At 39.2% G+C, this 19,414-nt stretch overlaps 3 protein-coding genes across 3 annotated transcripts; 2 read left to right on the top strand and 1 right to left on the bottom strand.

Moving 5' to 3' along the window:
• Positions 1-2,138: 2,138 nt before the first annotated feature.
• On the bottom strand, positions 2,139-7,380 carry htatsf1 (HIV-1 Tat specific factor 1). Its single transcript, XM_023288790.3, has 10 exons — positions 7,186-7,380; positions 6,366-6,530; positions 5,348-5,582; positions 5,145-5,192; positions 4,900-5,054; positions 4,350-4,513; positions 4,115-4,211; positions 3,932-4,021; positions 3,693-3,830; positions 2,139-2,578 (listed from the first exon to the last, which is right to left on the bottom strand). Exons 2-10 carry the CDS (start codon positions 6,528-6,530, stop codon positions 2,291-2,293), a joined length of 1,380 nt encoding a protein of 459 aa, XP_023144558.1. The 5' UTR covers positions 7,186-7,380; the 3' UTR covers positions 2,139-2,290.
• A 165-nt stretch (positions 7,381-7,545) lies between these two features.
• On the top strand, positions 7,546-10,400 carry bod1 (biorientation of chromosomes in cell division 1). Its single transcript, XM_035956580.2, has 3 exons — positions 7,546-7,788; positions 8,418-8,542; positions 9,525-10,400. The coding sequence occupies exons 1-3, from the start codon at positions 7,639-7,641 to the stop codon at positions 9,736-9,738; spliced, it is 489 nt and encodes a 162-aa protein (XP_035812473.2). The 5' UTR covers positions 7,546-7,638; the 3' UTR covers positions 9,739-10,400.
• Positions 10,401-14,285: 3,885 nt separating this feature from the next.
• LOC129350552 (stanniocalcin-2-like) lies at positions 14,286-15,968 on the top strand. The gene is made up of 2 exons (XM_055017441.1): positions 14,286-14,631; positions 15,730-15,968. The coding sequence occupies exons 1-2, from the start codon at positions 14,499-14,501 to the stop codon at positions 15,966-15,968; spliced, it is 372 nt and encodes a 123-aa protein (XP_054873416.1). The 5' UTR covers positions 14,286-14,498.
• Positions 15,969-19,414: the final 3,446 nt, after the last annotated feature.

Here is a 19,414-nt window from a genome sequence, read left to right as displayed (position 1 = left end):
CTTCTCTGTATTAATAGTTTTTGTTTGAAGGATAAGAGACAGAAACACTCCATAGAGAGTGCAAATGACTCATGATTTAATGCTTGAATTAATCCAACATTTCTCAGTATATATTGTGAATAAAACCTGTTTTCTTTGATCAGATAGCTCAAAGAACTTAATACGATTCTAACACTAGATCAGTGAAGTGGCTATTATGAGTCCAGTGGAACGAGTAAACGGATAAACAGTGACGGTGGTTGGACAGTTGAGTGGTTGCCTGAGGGGCCGTTGGGGTCCGATCTGAGCAGATATTAGGCCAGGTCATGGTGCTGAAGATCTTCTAAGAATGATTTAAAGCAGCATTTGATCAGAGAGTGGTGTGGAAAGGTTTCTGATTTAACTTGAAGCTAACTGTAGTGGGAGCAGATAAGGATGATGGATGGACATTAGATAATCTAGTTGGTCCAACAAATGTCTGTCAGCCTCATATAAAACACATACGAGGCAGGGACTAGCCATCAGGTATCTGCGCTTTGCTTGAGTAAAAGTACAAACTATAGGCAGGAAACAAGCAAAGTGGTGGAAAGTAATGAAGTACATTAACTCAAGTACTTTATTACGTGCAGTCTTTGGGTACTTTGGTTCTCAACTCGTCTTTTTTTCTGTAATTTATTCTTCTACATGGCTCAAACTATATCATCACTTTTAGAATTTAAGTGTCTTTTAAGCTACAAATTTCTCGGTATTAAACACATAAAAGCACAAACTTTACTTTGTTGTGTCCTTAATTTAGACATGTTTCCAATCCCAGTGAAAGCACACAACCTCTCAGATATCCAGATACAGAACATTTACATAGAATCAAACAATTTATTTTTTTTATTTGTGTGATCATTAAAGGTAATTGGTTCTTGTTCGAAGCTTCTGTTGAAATGAAATTCTGTATTAATATGCTGACATGCATTAGAACATTTTAAAGTGTGTCCTTTAAGCTCAAGGCTCAGACTTATTACTCCGCCAAGGAATGTGGTGGAGTTATGTGATGATTGGCGTACATTTGTCTGTCTGTCTGTCTGTGCGCAGCGTTACTTAAAAACGGAGTAACAGATTTGGATGAAGTTTTCAGGGAAGGTCAGAAATGACACAAGGACCACCTGATTAGATTTTCGCAGTGATGCAGCTTATAGTCTGGATCCACGGATTTGTTAAAGATTTCTGTATCACTGCAAGATAGTGGTACGGCGTCACTGTAACTATGGCAACAAGTGAACGCTACGTCAGCTGCCTGCTGACAATCGATGATTGCGATCCTATTATAAATCCACCGCCGCGGACTTATCCATTGGAAATGATTCAAGGAACATCTGACTAAATTGTGGGGTGTTTCTGAGTCCCATCAATTCCTGTCGCCCGCTACATATTTAGGTCACGCGATTCAGCATCCGTACATAACGTACACATGCATAACACACGCCTAGGCTCAGCGCAAGGTCGTTTTGCTTGTGGATACATCTGTATTAAATGGTCACATTCTATGGTGCTGTGATTTCTGCCATGACTTTTTTCAAGATTTCAGCCGTCGGAAATGATACAACAGAGTAGCCTTTGTGAAGTACTGTGCGCTCTGAGTGCTTTTCTTGTTAACAATGTGATGATCTGTAACATAACACAACAGAAATTTGGATTTCAAACACTTTCTCTGACATGTGTGTAGTAGCAGTTATGTGACAAGTGACACAACGAACAGTCATATTTTATGAGAATTTTATGATTTTACTTGCTGTTATATTGTCAACTTTGATTTCATTAGTGTTCTGTGATATGTGTAAATGCTGATTGTTTCCCTTTTTGCATTCTCAGGCAATCCCAACATTACTTTTAGAACATGTGGTCACGTGCTGAATGGCAAAACACAAAGACGGAACAAATTGTGGTAAATTTAAGATATAGTGTAATTCATACTAAGTTGCAGTCTTCTGTAATTCAAATCCAACAGAGATTAATTTATCTTTTGAAACTCAGTACTGTTTAAGATTACCAGCACACTAATAAAATAAACTACGCTGAAACTATGGGAAAGCTGAGACTTTAAAGGAATAACCAGTTCATGAAGTCCATGTCTGGCTACGATGTGAATCAACATGATGAAGATAGGGTAGACAAAATCAGGGTTTTATTTTTCTACATCACAAAACAGCTCAATCTGTCCATATTCACCCTTGTCAACAGGGAGCCTTGTCAAAGTTCACCTTCAAGCAGGACTGTCCCGGTCGGTTGCCGTGGCGACCTCATATGTGCTTGTAAGTGTCTAAGCTTCCTCATCATCACTCCCTGCTAGGCTGCTATCAGTAGAGTCCACATCTTGTTCCTGTTGCCCTAATGAGGACTGTGGTTCTGTTTCCTGGTGCTGCTCGGGCTCTGTGGTGCTGGACGGCTCGCTGGGTTGTGTGGTGCTGCTGCTCTCTGCTTGGGCGGCAGCGGCAGTGTTGTTGTTGCTGTTGTTGCTCTTGTTGCTCTGCTGTCCTTTGTCACCTCCATCCAAGAAGTTAGACCAGCCCTTTAGTCGCTCCTCTCGCTCGCGTGTCGTCTCTTCCACCTGGATAAACAGAATCAGCATTGAAAGGTGAAAATTCTCAGCAAACGTAGATATCAAGCAGATTGTTTCTAAGAATGATGACTGACAGGATCTGGTCACCTATTGCTATGTATGTATGTATTCCTGCATTTCCATTCACTACCTTGGTGTCAGATTTCAGGGATATCTCTATACCACTGAATAGTTTTTTTTGTTTTGTTTTTTTAAGTAAAAGACATCTTTAGGCATAATATGTATTAGAGCCACATTCAAAAAATCAGCTAAATGGCCTGACTAGGACTGTTTGGATATGATTTACTCAAATCTGACTGACGGGTCTGGCAATCCCACAAATGTTCAACATTTAGATTCAGATTTTTGCTGATTGGTGAATACAATCCATTTCAAACTGTTCAGGGAGCCCAGAACAATATAAAGCTGTGCACCTCTATGGAAACAGCACAACCATGACTAGAAGTAGAATCATTTTAAGAAGTCTTTAACTAAAACTTAAAAAAATATCTTTGAAACATTAGAATCAACATGTACAACATTTTTTTCTCTCCATACTGCTCTTCGTAAACACAGCTTGCAGTTCTGCCAAAAAAAGTTCCTGAATTTTATTACCTCACTGTTGGTTGCAGCTCACTCGGTTTTGGCTTCTCCATTGCACAGAGGAGTGCAGAGTTTTATTGTTTTTTTAATACAGAATCTGGTTAATGCACACATTTTATTTTTGGTAAATTTTATAAGACATAAATTATATTGAATATTGCAATTTTAAGCTTAGATTTTTTCCCAATATCACTGAAACACACATGATGAGTCCAAAGACTGTCAGGAAGTTGAAACTCTGATGATTCTCTTTTTTCAAAAATAACCCTGATGACTTTTTCTCATACTTGTCAAGGCTCTTCTGGAGCCACAAAACAAATTATATAGTTGTTACAACAGGCTGAGTGTTACTCTGGATTATTATTAAATGGATCCTGTGGTGTAAAATCTGTTGAATTCTACAGTTCTTTGTTCTGACACCATAACCCCTGAAGTCTTCTTCTCCAAATTGTGCTTGGTGTTGCGTTGTCTTTATTAGCTTAGCTGTGAATTTCTCCAAAAATTTCGTATTTCTTTTTACCTGATAGTCTGTCGTTCCATCCCAAAGCAGAGCCGACAGCTGCCTCCCTCCAAACCAGCGACCGTTGAACGACTGAATACATGCATCTGCTTGTTCAGGCTCCTTAAATGCGACTGATGCCACACCATCCGGGTGTCTCTGCAGCACAAACACAACCACATACCAGCTCTTATTTTGATGCCACTCACAAAATCCAAACCATTTTACCAGAGCTTTGAAAATGCACTAATTGAACTCACATCAAAGAGGATGACCTTCTTCACTTCCCCAAACTTCTCACACTCGGTCCGCAGATCGTCACGATATTCATTCAGCACCAGAGGGTCTTCCTATGAGAGCGAACACAGAGAGCACAGAGGTTCATACCAACAACAGACTGTGTGCTTGAGAGTGTGTACATGTGTATATGTTCCTCTCTGCACCTCAAAGTCACTGGGATGGAACATGTTCCTGATGATGACAACTTTTTCATGCCTCTTTCTCACTTCTCCTTGCTTCTCTGGCCTCCAGTCCAACTGCCTGCAAAGACAAAAACAAAGACACTCAGGCACAATCAGCAACAGCCCATGTAATTAGTTAAAAAACTGAAAATTATTTGTCAGTGCTTATTCCACTGTGCAGATTGAGCAGTAAAAAAAAACAGGAAATGGAGTTTACTTCTGTTGCTGCTGCAGCTTCTTCCTATAATCTTTGCTTTTCTTTTTCTTCTTGCTGGCATCATACTGGCCCTTCAGCTCAAATCGTGCTGCCTCCACATGGAGCCGATATCCTCGGACCTCTGACTCGTCGATCAGACGCATCGCCAATGCCACCGACTCCTTCTGCAAGAATCACAAACACACATGCTGCTGCTTCACTGGACAGCAATGCAATACTTATATGAGACACAAGGCAAAGAAAAAAAATGTTTTTACCAACTCAGAGTTAATATTGAAGAATATTTCTCTACTGGTAAGGAAAGAGGGCTCCAAATGAATGCTAATGTTCCTCCATGCCTTTTATTACAAATACAGAGCAGCAAAAACTTCTCATCAGAAAGTCTTTGTGCCAAAAAGAAAAAAGTGCGTCTGGCTCTATCAAGCATACACTGATGTGTTTAAACTGTTTTGTTGGCGGAATTGGGTGGGTAGGTAGTGAATTTTACCCTCAATGTCACAGAAACGTGGAAACTTTAAATTTGACTTTAGAAAAAGCAGGACAGACTAACCTTAAGATAGCAGCAAAGGCCATCTCCCTTCAGGTTCCCTTCTTTGTCCTTGTAGAGTTTGACCTTGTACTCCTCGGTGATGGGGTCCCGCATCACGATGCCACACTTGGACATCAACTCGGCAAACTCCTCAGTGCTGATGTCAGGAGGCAGGCCTGAAGAAAAGTAGAGCAGGAGGGAAAAATAAGAACTACTAAATGCACAGCTGCCCCCCTTAGCAATGAGGAAAAATGTGATATACTAACCTGACACGTAGACGTTTGTGTTTTTATTGTCATCAATATCAAACCATCCTACAAAAGGAACAAAAGCAGTCATCAAAGCATATTTTTATACAAAATCAAACTTAGGAACTAAAAACAAAACATGTTGTAAGTAAAAGAATCCTGTTTGTATATTAGTTGCTGCAGTGTTCTTGTCTTCTGTCTGGCTGTGGATGTCACTTTACCTGCCTCTGCTTTCCTCTTCTCTCCTTTCTGCTTGGCTTCTTTGGCCGTCGCCTCACTCTGCTCTGATACTGGATTTGAAGCTGGAGCTACTGGTTTCTCCTTTTCTGGCAACTTGCTCTCTCCTGCAGGAACTGCTGGGTCTGTAGTGCTCAGTGCAGCAATGTTTGCATCTGGATCTCCCTCCTTAGTGAAGCCATAGTTAGCCTGATAGGCGGCGATGAAGTCCTCTGTTATCTGAAGAAACAAAGCAAACCTACTTAACATTAACTCAGAAATTGTCTCTGATTCATTTTGCAACAACGCTTAAATGCTGCTACATTCAAAGTCTATGATTTAGATGTTAAAAAAAAGTCCTACCTAGAAAATACATCACTAAATTTATCCAAACTCTATTAATCCTATCACCATACATTTAACTAATCTGGCATCTCCACATAGAAAAGAGGTCTGTAATCCAGTATGGAGTGTGGTGACATCATTAGTGTTGCCCAATTTGTTTTAGGTCTTACATGATACATTTTGGGTCATGTGTGGACAGTAACAAGTAAAATGGCTATAATGGAAACACTGAATCATAAAGTTAGCATAGTGAGAGTAGTCTCACTATGCAAAAGGCCAGCTTCTCTGCTGACAGTAATGCAGTTTCAAGCAAGTAATTATTAGGACTTTACAACCACAACAAGCACTAACAATGCAGAGCCACGAAATAGTAACAAAATATTGCAAAGACCAAAATCTTGTTGGAAAAATATAATGAAGTGTATAAGCATTTAGGCTATTTGAACTGTGTGTTTACATGTGTTTAATATGCATGCAGAACTATATGATGACATGCTAAATGTAACGATGGTAAGGTTCACTATCATGATAATGTGAGGAAGGTCCATGTATATACTGTAGTCTGAGTCTGTATGGGGCTTGAATGTAAACGGCACATGATGTGGTATGCGTATTGGGACGGACAAGAACAAATATGATGTTAGACAAGAAAAAGTGAAAGGTTAGAAAAGTTCGTACTTTAGGAAACCAGGCCTTCTTATCGTGATCCCAGTCATACACAGTCCCATCCTCTGGATCAGTGTAGGTGTAGGGGTCAGAGCCATCTTCATTTCTCTGGTCATAGAGTTCCTGCATCCGCAGTTGCTCCATAAACTCCTTGTTGGAGTCCGATTGACCACTCATCTACAACAACAGTGTGAATTGTCAGCTTTTCCAGGTCAGTGCGTTGTTACATTTAAGCACGCACAGTTGGATTATGTGGCAAGTTTTCCCACTGAAGTGGACTTGATTTAATGTCCTGCTTTGACATTTCCAGTTTAACATTTCACATGTGTGTTTTCATAGGTCTTGCCGAGGTTGATTATTTGGTTACTGTTGACCCATGAAGTCAAAAAAGAAAGCAGAGAAATAGTATGTGGTTAAACTGCCACTGTATTGTCGTAGATATACCAGTACTGTAAAAAAAAAAAAAAAAAAAAAAAAAAACACTTTGCTTGAAAGTATTGTTTCGTAGTTGCTTGGTTCTGACACATGACTGCCCACATCATTACAGCACTGCAAATAAATCAGTAATCAACCAAGTATATCTTGCTATTAATACAGTCAGAGTTGTGTCAACCAGCTGCTTTAATCCTTCACACGGATTACTGTGAGTTGACAGCAGAGATCAACGTTAGCTAGCTGGTTTGGTCATGTTAAAATCTACTGCCCGTCTTCACGTGGGTGTTATGGGTCAGGTCACACCGGGATAATTTACTAATTCACTTTAGGTGCTTTAGAAGCTCCGTTATCAACACTAATAGTAAGACATACTGTTAGCCAACATGGCTAACGTTACCTTTCTCAACGATAGTCCAGGCAAACGCTACTCTTGCTGGAGCGAAAGATTAACCACAAAGGTTGTTTCAGTCACAGAATCAACACCGCTTTTCTGTTTTTGGGGTGTTTTAATAGCTTTAAAACTTTGAAATGATCGTTATTTGCTGCCTGCTAACGTTACCCCGACTCCGCGACGACACTTGAAATGAAGTACTTCCGAGGTCAGGTTTTGAATGCGCATGCGCAACAAAAAGGAATGAGGCGGCGCTTGATTTATACTACGGCGTCTACCTCTAAACGAGCGTAACAGTGCATACGACTATATTCCAAAACGAACAATCACTCCGCCCGCGGTTTGCTAAGAGAAACAAATCGACCGCACATCTTGTAGCAAAACAAGCGCCGACTGCTCAGCTAGCTAGCTTTCAATGCAGCTGACAAGGGAGTAAGACAATATTAATTTGGGTTCGGCATGGCGGAGGGTGGCGGCAATGTTAACGTCGGTGCGGCTAACCTTCCTCCGGGAGACCCCCAGCTTATCGGTATGATTGTGGAGCATCTGAAGAACCGGGGGCTGTTTGACGAGTTCCGCCGGGACTGTCTGGCCGACGTTGATACGAAGGTACTCGGCTAAAGCGACCTTTGCTGCTCTTGTCATTAACTTCAGCTAGCCGGACACAAAGCCGCTACTGATAGTGAACTTCTGGTTGGAAATTAGCTGTTAAAATGTTGGTAATTTAACTTAACATTGGCAAAGTCAAGTCACTGTTCTGTAGCGCCTTTAAGTAAGTAAGAAACAGCGGTTGCGCCGAAGTGTATTCCAATAGAATCATAAGAATAAGGAGTGATTTTAATATTAGCAATTAAGACTTTACAGAATTATGTGGAATATTACTGTAGTAAACATTACTGGTAAGTACCTACAGTAATATTATGTATGCAAGAGTAAATAATAAGGATGAAACCGTATAAGAATAATTAATAATAGAGATTAACATGATTATTTTAGAACTAAAGTTATGGCCCCACAAAAATATACATGAAAACCCAGCAAATCCAAGAATTTCCTAGATAGTCAATAAGAGACCTCATTAAAAAATATAATTTATTGTCATTTTTAGTTGTTTTCATATTATGGTATTTTATTAATAAACAGGATGCGTTTTATTACCATGTATCCTCTATGCACGGTATTTTGCAGTTGTGTTTGCTGTTGCTTTATCATGATTGAGTTGCTCTTATTGTTGCCAGCCTGCTTATCAGAACCTACGGCAGAAAGTTGACAACTTTGTCACGTCCCACCTGAGCACACAGGACTGGAACCCATCCATCAACAAGAACCAGATGAGGAACGGACTGAGGCAGAGTGTCGTCCAGTAAGTGTTGTCTTTGACTGATTACTGGTCTTGTGTACACTGTAAATGAGTTAGGGGGTTGACTGATACCCTCTGTGTTCGGTCCGATACCCATTATTGGTAAGCAATTGTCCCTTTTACACATGCAGTACTTCACATGAATCTTACAACAACATTTTGGCTTCATGTCTGAATGAGCCCCTTGTTGACTTTTGGGTAAAAGCTGAGATGGAAAATGCTGTGTCAGATTAAACAATTTTTCTGTATGACTCTCAACGTGGTAAAAGTCTGAACTGCTTATCATCTCATTAGCAGATAAGCATGCACAAGTGACAGTACTTCTACTTGTGTGAGGCAATTTGGGAAGATGTTTCACCACATTTAAGCACCAAATATTGATACAAAACACCTTTCTCATTCACTGTGCTCTACAATTTCAAATCTATTAGTCCACAAACTACAATGTCTATGAATGAGTGTAGTCTATTTTTGTTTTTTACTGTTATGTATTTTAAAAAGCACTAACAGGAGATTAAATTTAATTTGTTGCTTCTAGTGGTTTGTAGTAGTAATATAAGTTTATTAAATACATGCAGCATTAAACAGCAGCAGGATCCACATGAGCATTTCCAAAGCAAAACAAGCACACATTTACATGTGGAGTCATGACATGCAACCAGTCAGGTGTTGTGGGCAGGACATCGCTGAGGGGAGTGACTACAGGTAGAAATGGCTGCTGCATCCCAGCCAAAGTGGCCTGAATTATTTTTTTTTATCGGGAAGAAAAATAACAAAAATAATCAAGAAAAATGCTGCATATCAGGTGCAACAATTGACCAGGCTGATAATTGGTTGACCCCTAAAATGAATTATGTTAATGTGTGGCTGTTTTAGGAATTTGGAATATAGAGTATATTTTAAAAATGTAATAAAGTTTTTTCATTGTTCCAACATTTGTCTTTGGACATAACTCCTGTTTGTGTTGTATTTTTTTTTTTTTTAGATCAGGCATGCTGGAATCCGGTGTGGACAGGATCATAACTCAGGTTGTGGACCCTAAGATGAACCACACTTTCCGACCGCACATAGAAACTGCCATCCATGACTTCCTTTCAGGGGACAGAAAGGAGGAGAGCAGCTCCAGTTCTAACGCTGCACTACCTGAACAGACAGAATCACAGGAGGCTCCGTCGGTTTCAGGCCCAAAAACCCCCTGAGGTGTGTTTAAAAAAAAAAAAAAACAAGGCCCAGAACCATTTAGAAATACAGTTTAGAAATCTGTATTTTATTCCTGCGACAGGGACACGTACTGGCCTTGAGTACACTAACTTTATATGGCTGTTTTAGCCTTTTGGAAGGAGCAGCTTCAGACATGTGGAGGATAAAGAAGAGGAGGAGGTTTTTCCTGCTGCCTCTGTCTGTTCACGGATTGGAGTCAGGAGTGTTTCACTGCAAGGCTGATGCTGGAGAAGCTGTACAATATCGAGCGGTGCAGCATCACTGCTGTGCACAGCTCTGCCTTTAGGACAAACATGGATTATGATATTTTTTTTTTTGGTACTGGCTTTTTACATTTTTTGTGTCATCCGATTTTTTTTTTGATTCTCGCATACTGTGTAATGCAGATGTGATCTTTCACTGAGGCAGTCTGTGTGTGTGTGTAGACATTTTCCAACACCTCAGCTGATAATATTTAAGGCTTTCACTCTCTGTCTACACTGATTCACATGATGGGTGAAGTTGATTTTTAGTGAAACATGTTCGTGAATAATTACATGCAGGTCTTCATTTTTCATCACATCTTGCCATGTTTCCTTTTGGTGCATGTATTTAGTGTGTGGTATTAATTGTGTGCTTTGATAAAAAACTGTTGACAAATTGTCAGTGTTCTCTAACTTATTGCTCCTGCTTGTAGTTTTGGGGATTTCTATAGTAAAGATAGTCTGCTGTCAGAATACTTGGCATTTCTTAGATCTTAGCAGTGCCATTTATTTTGTCTCTGGGAGATGGCCTCGAGGTGGTGTAGTTGTACACAGTTATGTATTTTAAAGGCAGAATCCACCAAAAAAAAAGTATTGCTGGTATAACAAGCCAAATTACACCCTCTGCCCAGACTACACCCAGGGTAAACGTGGTAGAGTTTCTCCCTGAGGCTATTTCATACCCCACAAACACACAAAAATATTCAAGGATACAGTGTTAAGTTTGTGATTTTATTTCACATGCTGATAACACAACCTTATCCACTACAGCACACAATTGTAATTAAGGCCCTTTCAAACTAATCGAGTGCTGTTTATAAGGAATCATGAGCTAAACTAAATCATACAGATGAGATATTCTGGAAACTAATGTTACTGCAACACAACAACTTTTGTGAATTTACAAAACAGCCAGCAAACGGCTTCAGCTTTCTTGGCACTGTGGTTGACAATAGTGTGACATTTAGAACTCAAACTGAACCGCTCTGAAGTAAAATATCAAAATTATCAAGATTCTCACTAAACTGAAACATAATTTGCTGCAAGATGCTCCTTGTCATAGAGTAATTACGCTGCTTTGGTGTGGATTTTCAGCATCTAAAAGTTACTTTCCCTTTAAAAGATGGCATATGTGTTGTCACAAGATTCTTCTCACAACGACCCAAATTTTAAAAAGCTAAATATCAGTTAGTCTAGTTTGACAGGATTTTGACTTTTTTCATGCTATGGAAACTAAATGCAAAAAAACAGAATTTTCGAGGCACAAAAGCTGCATCATCTCAGTACAATGTCAACAAATTTTCAAATTGTTTCCCCTTGTGGGTCTATAATTATGTGAAGCAGCAACACAGACTTCAGCACCATGCTGCCAGTAGTCATGATGCTATGAATGAATCATTTTACCCCAAAAACGTGCTACCCGTGATTGTCAAATATCCGAAAAGAAATCTTTGTTATTGCCTTCCTTCCCTTTACTAGAGGTGTGGCCTTGGCCTCATCGTACCCCAGGATACACACTAGCATAATCTTTTTTTATACTCTGAGGTACATTTAGACCCCGGCCAGGCTGTACTAGGGTAAAGGTGACTCATATATTTATTAACTGTGTTTTACAGGCAGAATAGTGACTATACTACAGGATGTTGCACTAAGCGATCAGTGACTGCATTTTAGGGTCACAGATCTACTGCCATGCCAGGAAGAAGGAACATCATTCAAACTGCTTCTTTCAACCCTGCAAAGACGTGCAAAATTGTGTAAAGCAGGCCTTAAAACAATCATTGTAATATGCATCATAAATGTTCAACAGTTCTTCAAAAAATGATAGATTTGACCACAAAAACTTTCCAAGTCTCTGGAATTTTTTTTGTTTTGTTTTGACCTCAATATCCTTAAATGATCAGATTGTAGAGAAGTCCTGTCAAATTAAAGCATCAAGAATCCACCGTTTGAACCTCAGTTGTTCAGTTTTGAGTGTTTGTGTCACATCACAGCTTGCGTAACTATTGATTTAGCTACTTGTTTTTGACAGCAGAGTGATCCACATGTTAACACAACTATGTGTGTCAGAGGTGTGTGTCCTGGGACCTCTTGCTTGCACATGTGCTCTTTGAAATCCAGCAGTCATCCTCCCGTTAGGCTACAGCGGAAAGCGTTGTTTCCAATGTTTCTCATTAAAATATTAAAACATTAACAGTTATTAAAACCTGTTTATGTATATTTTTTTGTCCAATAATATCAATCTATGGAGCACTTTATGACCATTCTCCTGTAAATAAGTTTACCTGAATCCAAAAAAATCATTTTCATGGAGTTCAAAGCATTAAGAGAAAATCTGTGTATTTGAAACAAACAGAAAAGAAATCAGGAAACTTGTGAAAATTCGTCACCTTGAACTGTTTCACCGAGGACATAACACCTAAATGTTGCTGTTGATTCTTTTTAAAAGCATTTTTTTTGTATGATAAATTTTAAAAATATGAAATTATATGTACTTCCACTGTATTTGAAGGTCATGTGAGAAAACCTGAGCGTGTAAAAACACAAATATTAACATGTGTGACTTTCAAAACCAGTCGTACCATCTTTTTCATTCTGTTGTACAAACTAAACAACAAACACAAATTATCATAGTTCTTCCTCAGGTCAATTATCAAGAAGCAAATCTGATCTGAGTGCATCCGGACACACATACAGAAAGACTTGTACAATGTTGTTTCCAGCAGGATCATGTGAGCGGCTGGAGAAGGTCCTTCATGTGTGCTGTTTGCTCAGTGGTGTCTGTGTGTTAGTGTGCCGCTTTGGACATACGAGTGTGTGCGCTGGGTGTCGAGGTGAAAGGTCATTGTGTGGGTGGTCATCAGGGGTTGCGTGAGGGAAGCTGTGGGATGTTGTTTTGAAGCAGGATGAGACCGAACGCGTGGCTCTTCCAACGTCCAAACATTAGCCCCCGTAAGAGTCCGTCCGCCCCGACTGGGCCCCTCCGTGACCATGTCAACATGTATAAACACTCCGACAAGAGACGCTCTGAGAAATGATACCTTTAGCATGTTCCAGTGTGAGCATGTGAGTGTATGTTTAAATTATTACCAAACTCCTGCAAGAAATTTCCTTAACCTCATTTACTTAACCTCAAATTTTATATTTGCACACAAACTATGTTCGTCAACAGAGTAAACATTTTACCTGCAGAATATTAGCGCGTGAGCATTGGCCTAGTAAGCATGTTAGCATGCTCATGATAGCATTTAACTCAAAGCACTGCTGTGAGTAAGCCACTAATGAAGGCTTGTTATTATCATAAAGTATCAATGAGTTTGTCATGAATACGTTTTAGCCCAGATTTGTCTTTGTCCCAACTGTAGCTCTTTTCATTAGCAGCTTTAGCATCATGCCTCTTAGGTTGGTTTCTCCACTGCTTTGAGTCAGACTGAATTAGGGCTTCTTTTTTCTTAAGTGATTTTTTTTGTCCATTTTTTGGCTTTTTTTGACAGGTTGAGAGGCAGACAAGAACGTAGGGGAGAAGAATAGGGGAAAGACCTGTGCAGACCTGAGGTATGTGCAGTCAAATACAAAGTGACTATTCTCAAGGAAATACGCCATTATAAAAACAGTAATTGTTTAAAAAAGAACAAAAGAATATTAGAAGATTACAATAAAAAGAGATATATAAATATAAATAAGAGGTCATCTCTTCAACAAATATACTCACATAAATCCAGATCTGATGGGCGGACAAAATGTGTATCCTATATTATGAAAATCCTCAATAAACACATCAAACCTGGCAACCCAGCAGAAGAGCAGTAATAAAACTATTTGTTACAGCCTTTATAAACACATCATTTGTATAGGAACAAGTTTGTACAGAACACGTAAGACAAGCAATGATGTGTAGGGGGTGAAAAAAGTAAGTTTAAGGAATGCAGGATTCAATAACAATTTGGAAACCCTGGCTCTGCTCACGCACAGTCTGAGTGCGTCTGATACGTTCCTCATTGCACGTCTCCTCACTGCCAGGAAAGCAGCTGCAAACCCTCAAACACACACACAAACACACACACACACAGGCTGGATTGTGGGTTAATTGAGTGTGGATGTCTGGAGTGTTTGACCTTCACGTCCCCCCTGCAGACGAACACTGAGACCTTATAAGAAGATTTTCACCGTCAGAGTGTTGCATTCACTGTCTTCTGCTCAGAACCACTTTACTCAAACGCATCTCTTTGCACTCAGCAGCTCTGTGTCTCTTTGTCTCTCATCAGCGATAAAAAAAAACTTTCAGCTCCACGTGTGCTGCGCGTTCACGGAGCTGCGCTGTGATTGGCGGACACACAGGCTCCCTTCACTCCAGCCCGTCGTGGACGCGCATCTCTATATACTTGAGGCTTCATGTCGCGGCCGCAGAGTCAAAAAACCCTCCAGTTCTGCAGCTCCAGCATCTGAAACCAACACAGCATTAAAGGGAGAAAAGAGAGAGTGTATAAGCTTCAGGTATGTGGGCGAAGTCTGCGTTTGTGGTGCCTTTCCTGCTGCTGGCCTGCCATCAGGTGCTGAGCGTGGATCCGCATGATGTCCAGGAGAAACAAGTGAGCCAGGTGAAGAGACGGCTGTCTCCCCAGAGCGCAGGTGAGTGAGTGCACTTTATTTACACATCTAACTTTAGTACAGCATCAGAAGAAATCAAGCCATGCGCATGGATCTCCCATCAGAGGTCCCCAGGATGCCTCACAGTGCTGGAAAACTTTTTTTGTTATTATTTTTATTATTGGTGTTTCATCGCACGTGTGAGCGCAGAGCTTCATGCATGGCTGTAATTCAATATCCGGTGGCTCGATCCTGTCCAAGCACGTTCCCAGCAGCTCCAGCAGGGCGGTGCGTGAAGGCACCTCCAGGCCCGGAGCCCAGGATGGTAGAACAACATCTAACACAGCTGGGTAAAGATTAACCAGCAAGAAGAGCTCAGGCTCTCAGACATCCTCCACAGTCCAGGGAGAGACACAGAAATCTCTTTTCAGCCTGTATTTAAATGTAGAATTCGTCCAAAGTGTGCAAGTGTTCCTGAATTTGTCATAAGATTTGCAGTTGCACCACATTGAAATGAAATCCTGTTTTTTCAGAGTAAATATATTGTTGTCCATCATTAAGTTTGTCTTTGTAAAACTTCAACAGAATTTAAAGAGAAAAAAACTTTAATAATGTTGTTTTAAAAGGAAAACTCAATCTACCCATATTTTTAGTCAAGCTTTTGATTGATGGATTTTACTGATTTATTAATTTCTCTTTTACATTCACTTATTTCCATATACAATTCTATTCATCTTTTACAATTTTTTTATTCTTTTTTTAAATTTTGAACTCTATTTTTTCCTTTATCTATCTATCTGTCTATATTTTATTTATAGATATTTTATCCGATTTTATCTGTTGTTTCCGCATTGCATTATTTAGGATTTCCTCAGTTCCTCAATCTATTAATTTCATTTATAACATGATTTACTTTTATATACAACCACTTTATTTTACATTTCATTTGTATGATAAATGCTATATAAATACAGTCTAATTGATTGATTGATTGATTGATAAAGTGATGCGTTCTAAGTACCTGCTGTCTTTACGGTACAGCAGAATACAGCCCAGTAACCCATGTGATGCAGGAGATGCACTTGTGTTTGTCATTTCACTGTCGGAAAGTCAATCCTGATGTGCTTGTGTGTCTCCCAGCGGAGATCCAGAGCTGCCTGGTGAGTTCAGGGGACGTCGGCTGTGGGATGTTCCAGTGTTTCAACAACAACTCCTGCGACATTCAAGGCCTGCACCATATATGTCTCACTCTGCTGCACAACGCCGGCCGCTACGACTCACAGGTGAGCATCAGCAACACTGCTCAGAAAGAAGCTGGTTTGCCCTCAGGTTCATTTGCACCCAGTGACTTTCTGAAATCAAGTTCAGCAGCAGCTTAGCACAGGATGAGAGAGGACCAATCTGGATAGGTGTTTTTATTTCATTTAATCCCTTCAGTCATTACAGTCATTTGTGAGGAATGTGTGCCGTACGGGGAGCGGTGTACAGTTGTTGCAGGGTAGTAGTGGTTACAGAACAATCTGAGAGGGCAGCTGAAATGGGAGAGGGAACAACGTGTCCACTTTACTAGAATAGAATTACATGAGAAAGTGATGCAAGTCTAATGTGTCTCCAGTAGGAACAGGAACTGTGGATAATGTTCAGGAGAGTTCTGTCAGTGACTGTACTATACTACATAACCATAGAACTATATATATATATATATATATATATATATATATATATATATATATATATATATATATATATATATATATATATATATATACATAACTGTGCATATATATATAGACATTTGCTTCACCTATGCTCTTATGTTGCTCTGAAGGACATCTAAACAGGGTCCCATATTGATATGTTTATATGTAGGTGCAGACATGTGTTGACCCATAAGTATTTCATGCAGGATTAGGTGTGTTTTTCTATTTATACCACTTCGATACACCATTCACCCTCTCTATTATTCCCTATGACTGGATTATAGTCACAGCCTTGCCTTTGTTGGATTTCTAGATTTTGACATTTGCCTTTTTCTGCTTTGTCTACAAATTCTTTTCCATGATCAATGTCGGTGGCCCAAATCATGCTATTATTTCCCTGCATAGGAATTTTACTACTTTGTATATATTGGTGTATAAAAAGTTGAACTTTCCTACAACTCACTTATTTTCTTGAAACACATCCAACCTGGTCTTTCACATCACATTTTGTCCGCTGTTACCTGTTTGGCATAAAAACACTGTTACTTTATTAACTTAAACCTTCCCTAATCAAATTAATACTGCATGAAAATCACATTCTCTGCAGCTCTACTGAGCTTTTTATTCTCTTTTAACTAATTATTTCTCCGCCAAGGAACACGGCGGCGTTATATGACGATTGGCGTACGTTTGTCTGTGAATCCGTCTGTCTGTCTGTCTGTCTGTCTGTCTGTCATTCTGTCTGTCTGTCTGTCTGTCCGTCCATTTGCAATGTTACTCAAAAGCGGCAAGCCTTTGTTTTGCTAGGGTGAAAATAACCGTTCCCTCCATGCTTTTATTTTGAAGGCGTATTTTTAATGTTAAGGGCTCTTATTTTGTAACCTTTCCAGCAGCAGAGGAAGTGTTTACCTAAGAAGTGGTTTCTTGACATGATGAAGACTGTCGAAAAGTCAGAAAATTCACGGAAAGTTGAAAGAAAACAGTTCCACGCTGTTGCTGTCCAGCAAAGGATGTGTCTAAACTTAGAAACAGCTGCAATGGAGACAAGCTCTGACGGTGTTTCCTGAAGAAAGGAGTGAAGGGCAGAAAGGTGAATTTGTGTTCAAAATAAGGCTGACGGCTGAATGTAAATAAAGGCACTGTGAAACATCAGGAGCTTCACCATTGTCTGGCTGTGGTTTGCTACATTGCATGACGTAAATATGTAGCGGGCTGCAGGAATTGATGGGACTCAGAAACAGCCCACAGTTTAATCATTTGTTCCTTGTATGATTTCCAACTGATAAATCACATTCGATTTGTAGTGGGATCGCAATCATGATCTTCAGCAGGTAACTGACACAGTGTTCACGTCATGACTTGGAATCCGTGCCGTGCCGGCAGCTACATCTGGCAATGGCAGATCTTTAACAAAGCCGTGGATCCAGACTATAAGCCGCATCACTGTGAAAATGTAATCACCTCATTACCTTGTGTCATTTCTGACCTTCCCTGAAAATTTCATCCAAATCTGTTAAGCAGTTTTTGAGTAATGTTTCACACAGACAGACGTGCAACTTTTTTAATACAATTTGGAAGACACACTAAACTATGACATTTTTTCCACATTTTGGACTACATACTAAACTATAACATTTTTGTGAAATTTTGGACCACATACTAAACTATGACGTTTTTGTGAAATTTTGGACAACGTACTAAACTATGACATTTTGGACGACATACGAAACTATGACGTTATTTTCCACATTTTGGATGACATAATAAACTATGACGTTTTTGTGACATTTTGGACGACATACGAAACTATGACGTTATTTTCCACATTTTGGATGACATACTAAACTATGACGTTTTTGTGACATTTTGGACGACATACTAAACTATGACGTTTTACTGTCGTTTTGGACGACATACTAAACTATGACGTTTTTGTCATATTTTGGACGACATACTAAACTATGATGTTTTTGCGACATTTTGTACAACATACTAAACTATGACGTTTTGGTCACATTTTGGATGACAGACTAAACTATGACATGTTGAAAAATCGCATTTTTCGACATAGTATACTAAGGCGTTTTTTGTGCCAAAATTCATGATGATTTTTTTTTTTCAAAGAAAACCTTTCCGGAGTGTTTTTCATGGCCTCCTTTACATTATTTCATCATATGGCATGTTTTTACAACATGCTTGAAAAATTGCAATTTTTTTCGACATAGTATAGTAAGGCGTTTTTTTGCGCCAAAAGTCATGATTTTTTTTCAAAGAAACCCTTTCTGGAGTGTTTTTCACGGCCTCCTTTACATTATTTCATCATATGGCATGTTTTTACAACATGTTTGAAAAATTGCAATTTTTTTCGACATAGTATAGTAAGGCCTTTTTTTTGCGCCAAAATTCATGATGATTTTTTTTTTTCAAAGAACACCTTTCTGGAGTGTTTTTCATGGCCTCCTTTACATCATTTCATCATATGGCACGTTTTTACAACATGTTTGAAAAATCGCATTTTTTTTCGACATACTATAGTAAGGCGTGTTTTTTGCGCCAAAATTCATGATGATTTTTTTTTCAAAGCAAACCTTTCTGGAGTGTTTTTCACGACCTCATTTACATTATTTCATCATATGGCACGTTTTTACAACATGTTTGAAAAATCGCATTTTTTTTCGACATAGTATAGTAAGGCGTTTTTTTTGCGCCAAAATTCATGATGATTTTTTTTTCAAAGAAACCCTTTCTGGAGTGTTTTTCACGGCCTCCTTTACATTATTTCATCATATGGCACGTTTTTACAACATGTTTGAAAAATCGCATTTTTTTTCGACATACTATAGTAAGGCGTTTTTTTGCGCCAAAATTCATGATGATTTTTTTTTCAAAGAAAACCTTTCTGGAGTGTTTTTCACGGCCTCCTTTACATTATTTCATCATATGGCACGTTTTTACAACATGTTTGAAAAATCGCATTTTTTTTCGACATAGTATAGTAAGGCGTTTTTTTTGCGCCAAAATTCATGATGATTTTTTTTCAAAGAAAACCTTTCTGGAGTGTTTTTCACGGCCTCCTTTACATTATTTCATCATATGGCACGTTTTTACAACATGTTTGAAAAATC

The sequence above is a fragment of the Amphiprion ocellaris genome, chromosome 14, assembly GCF_022539595.1.
Source record: "Amphiprion ocellaris isolate individual 3 ecotype Okinawa chromosome 14, ASM2253959v1, whole genome shotgun sequence".
In the NCBI taxonomy this organism is placed as follows: Eukaryota; Metazoa; Chordata; class Actinopteri; family Pomacentridae; genus Amphiprion; species Amphiprion ocellaris.
This window is presented reverse-complemented; position numbering and strand designations above follow the sequence as displayed.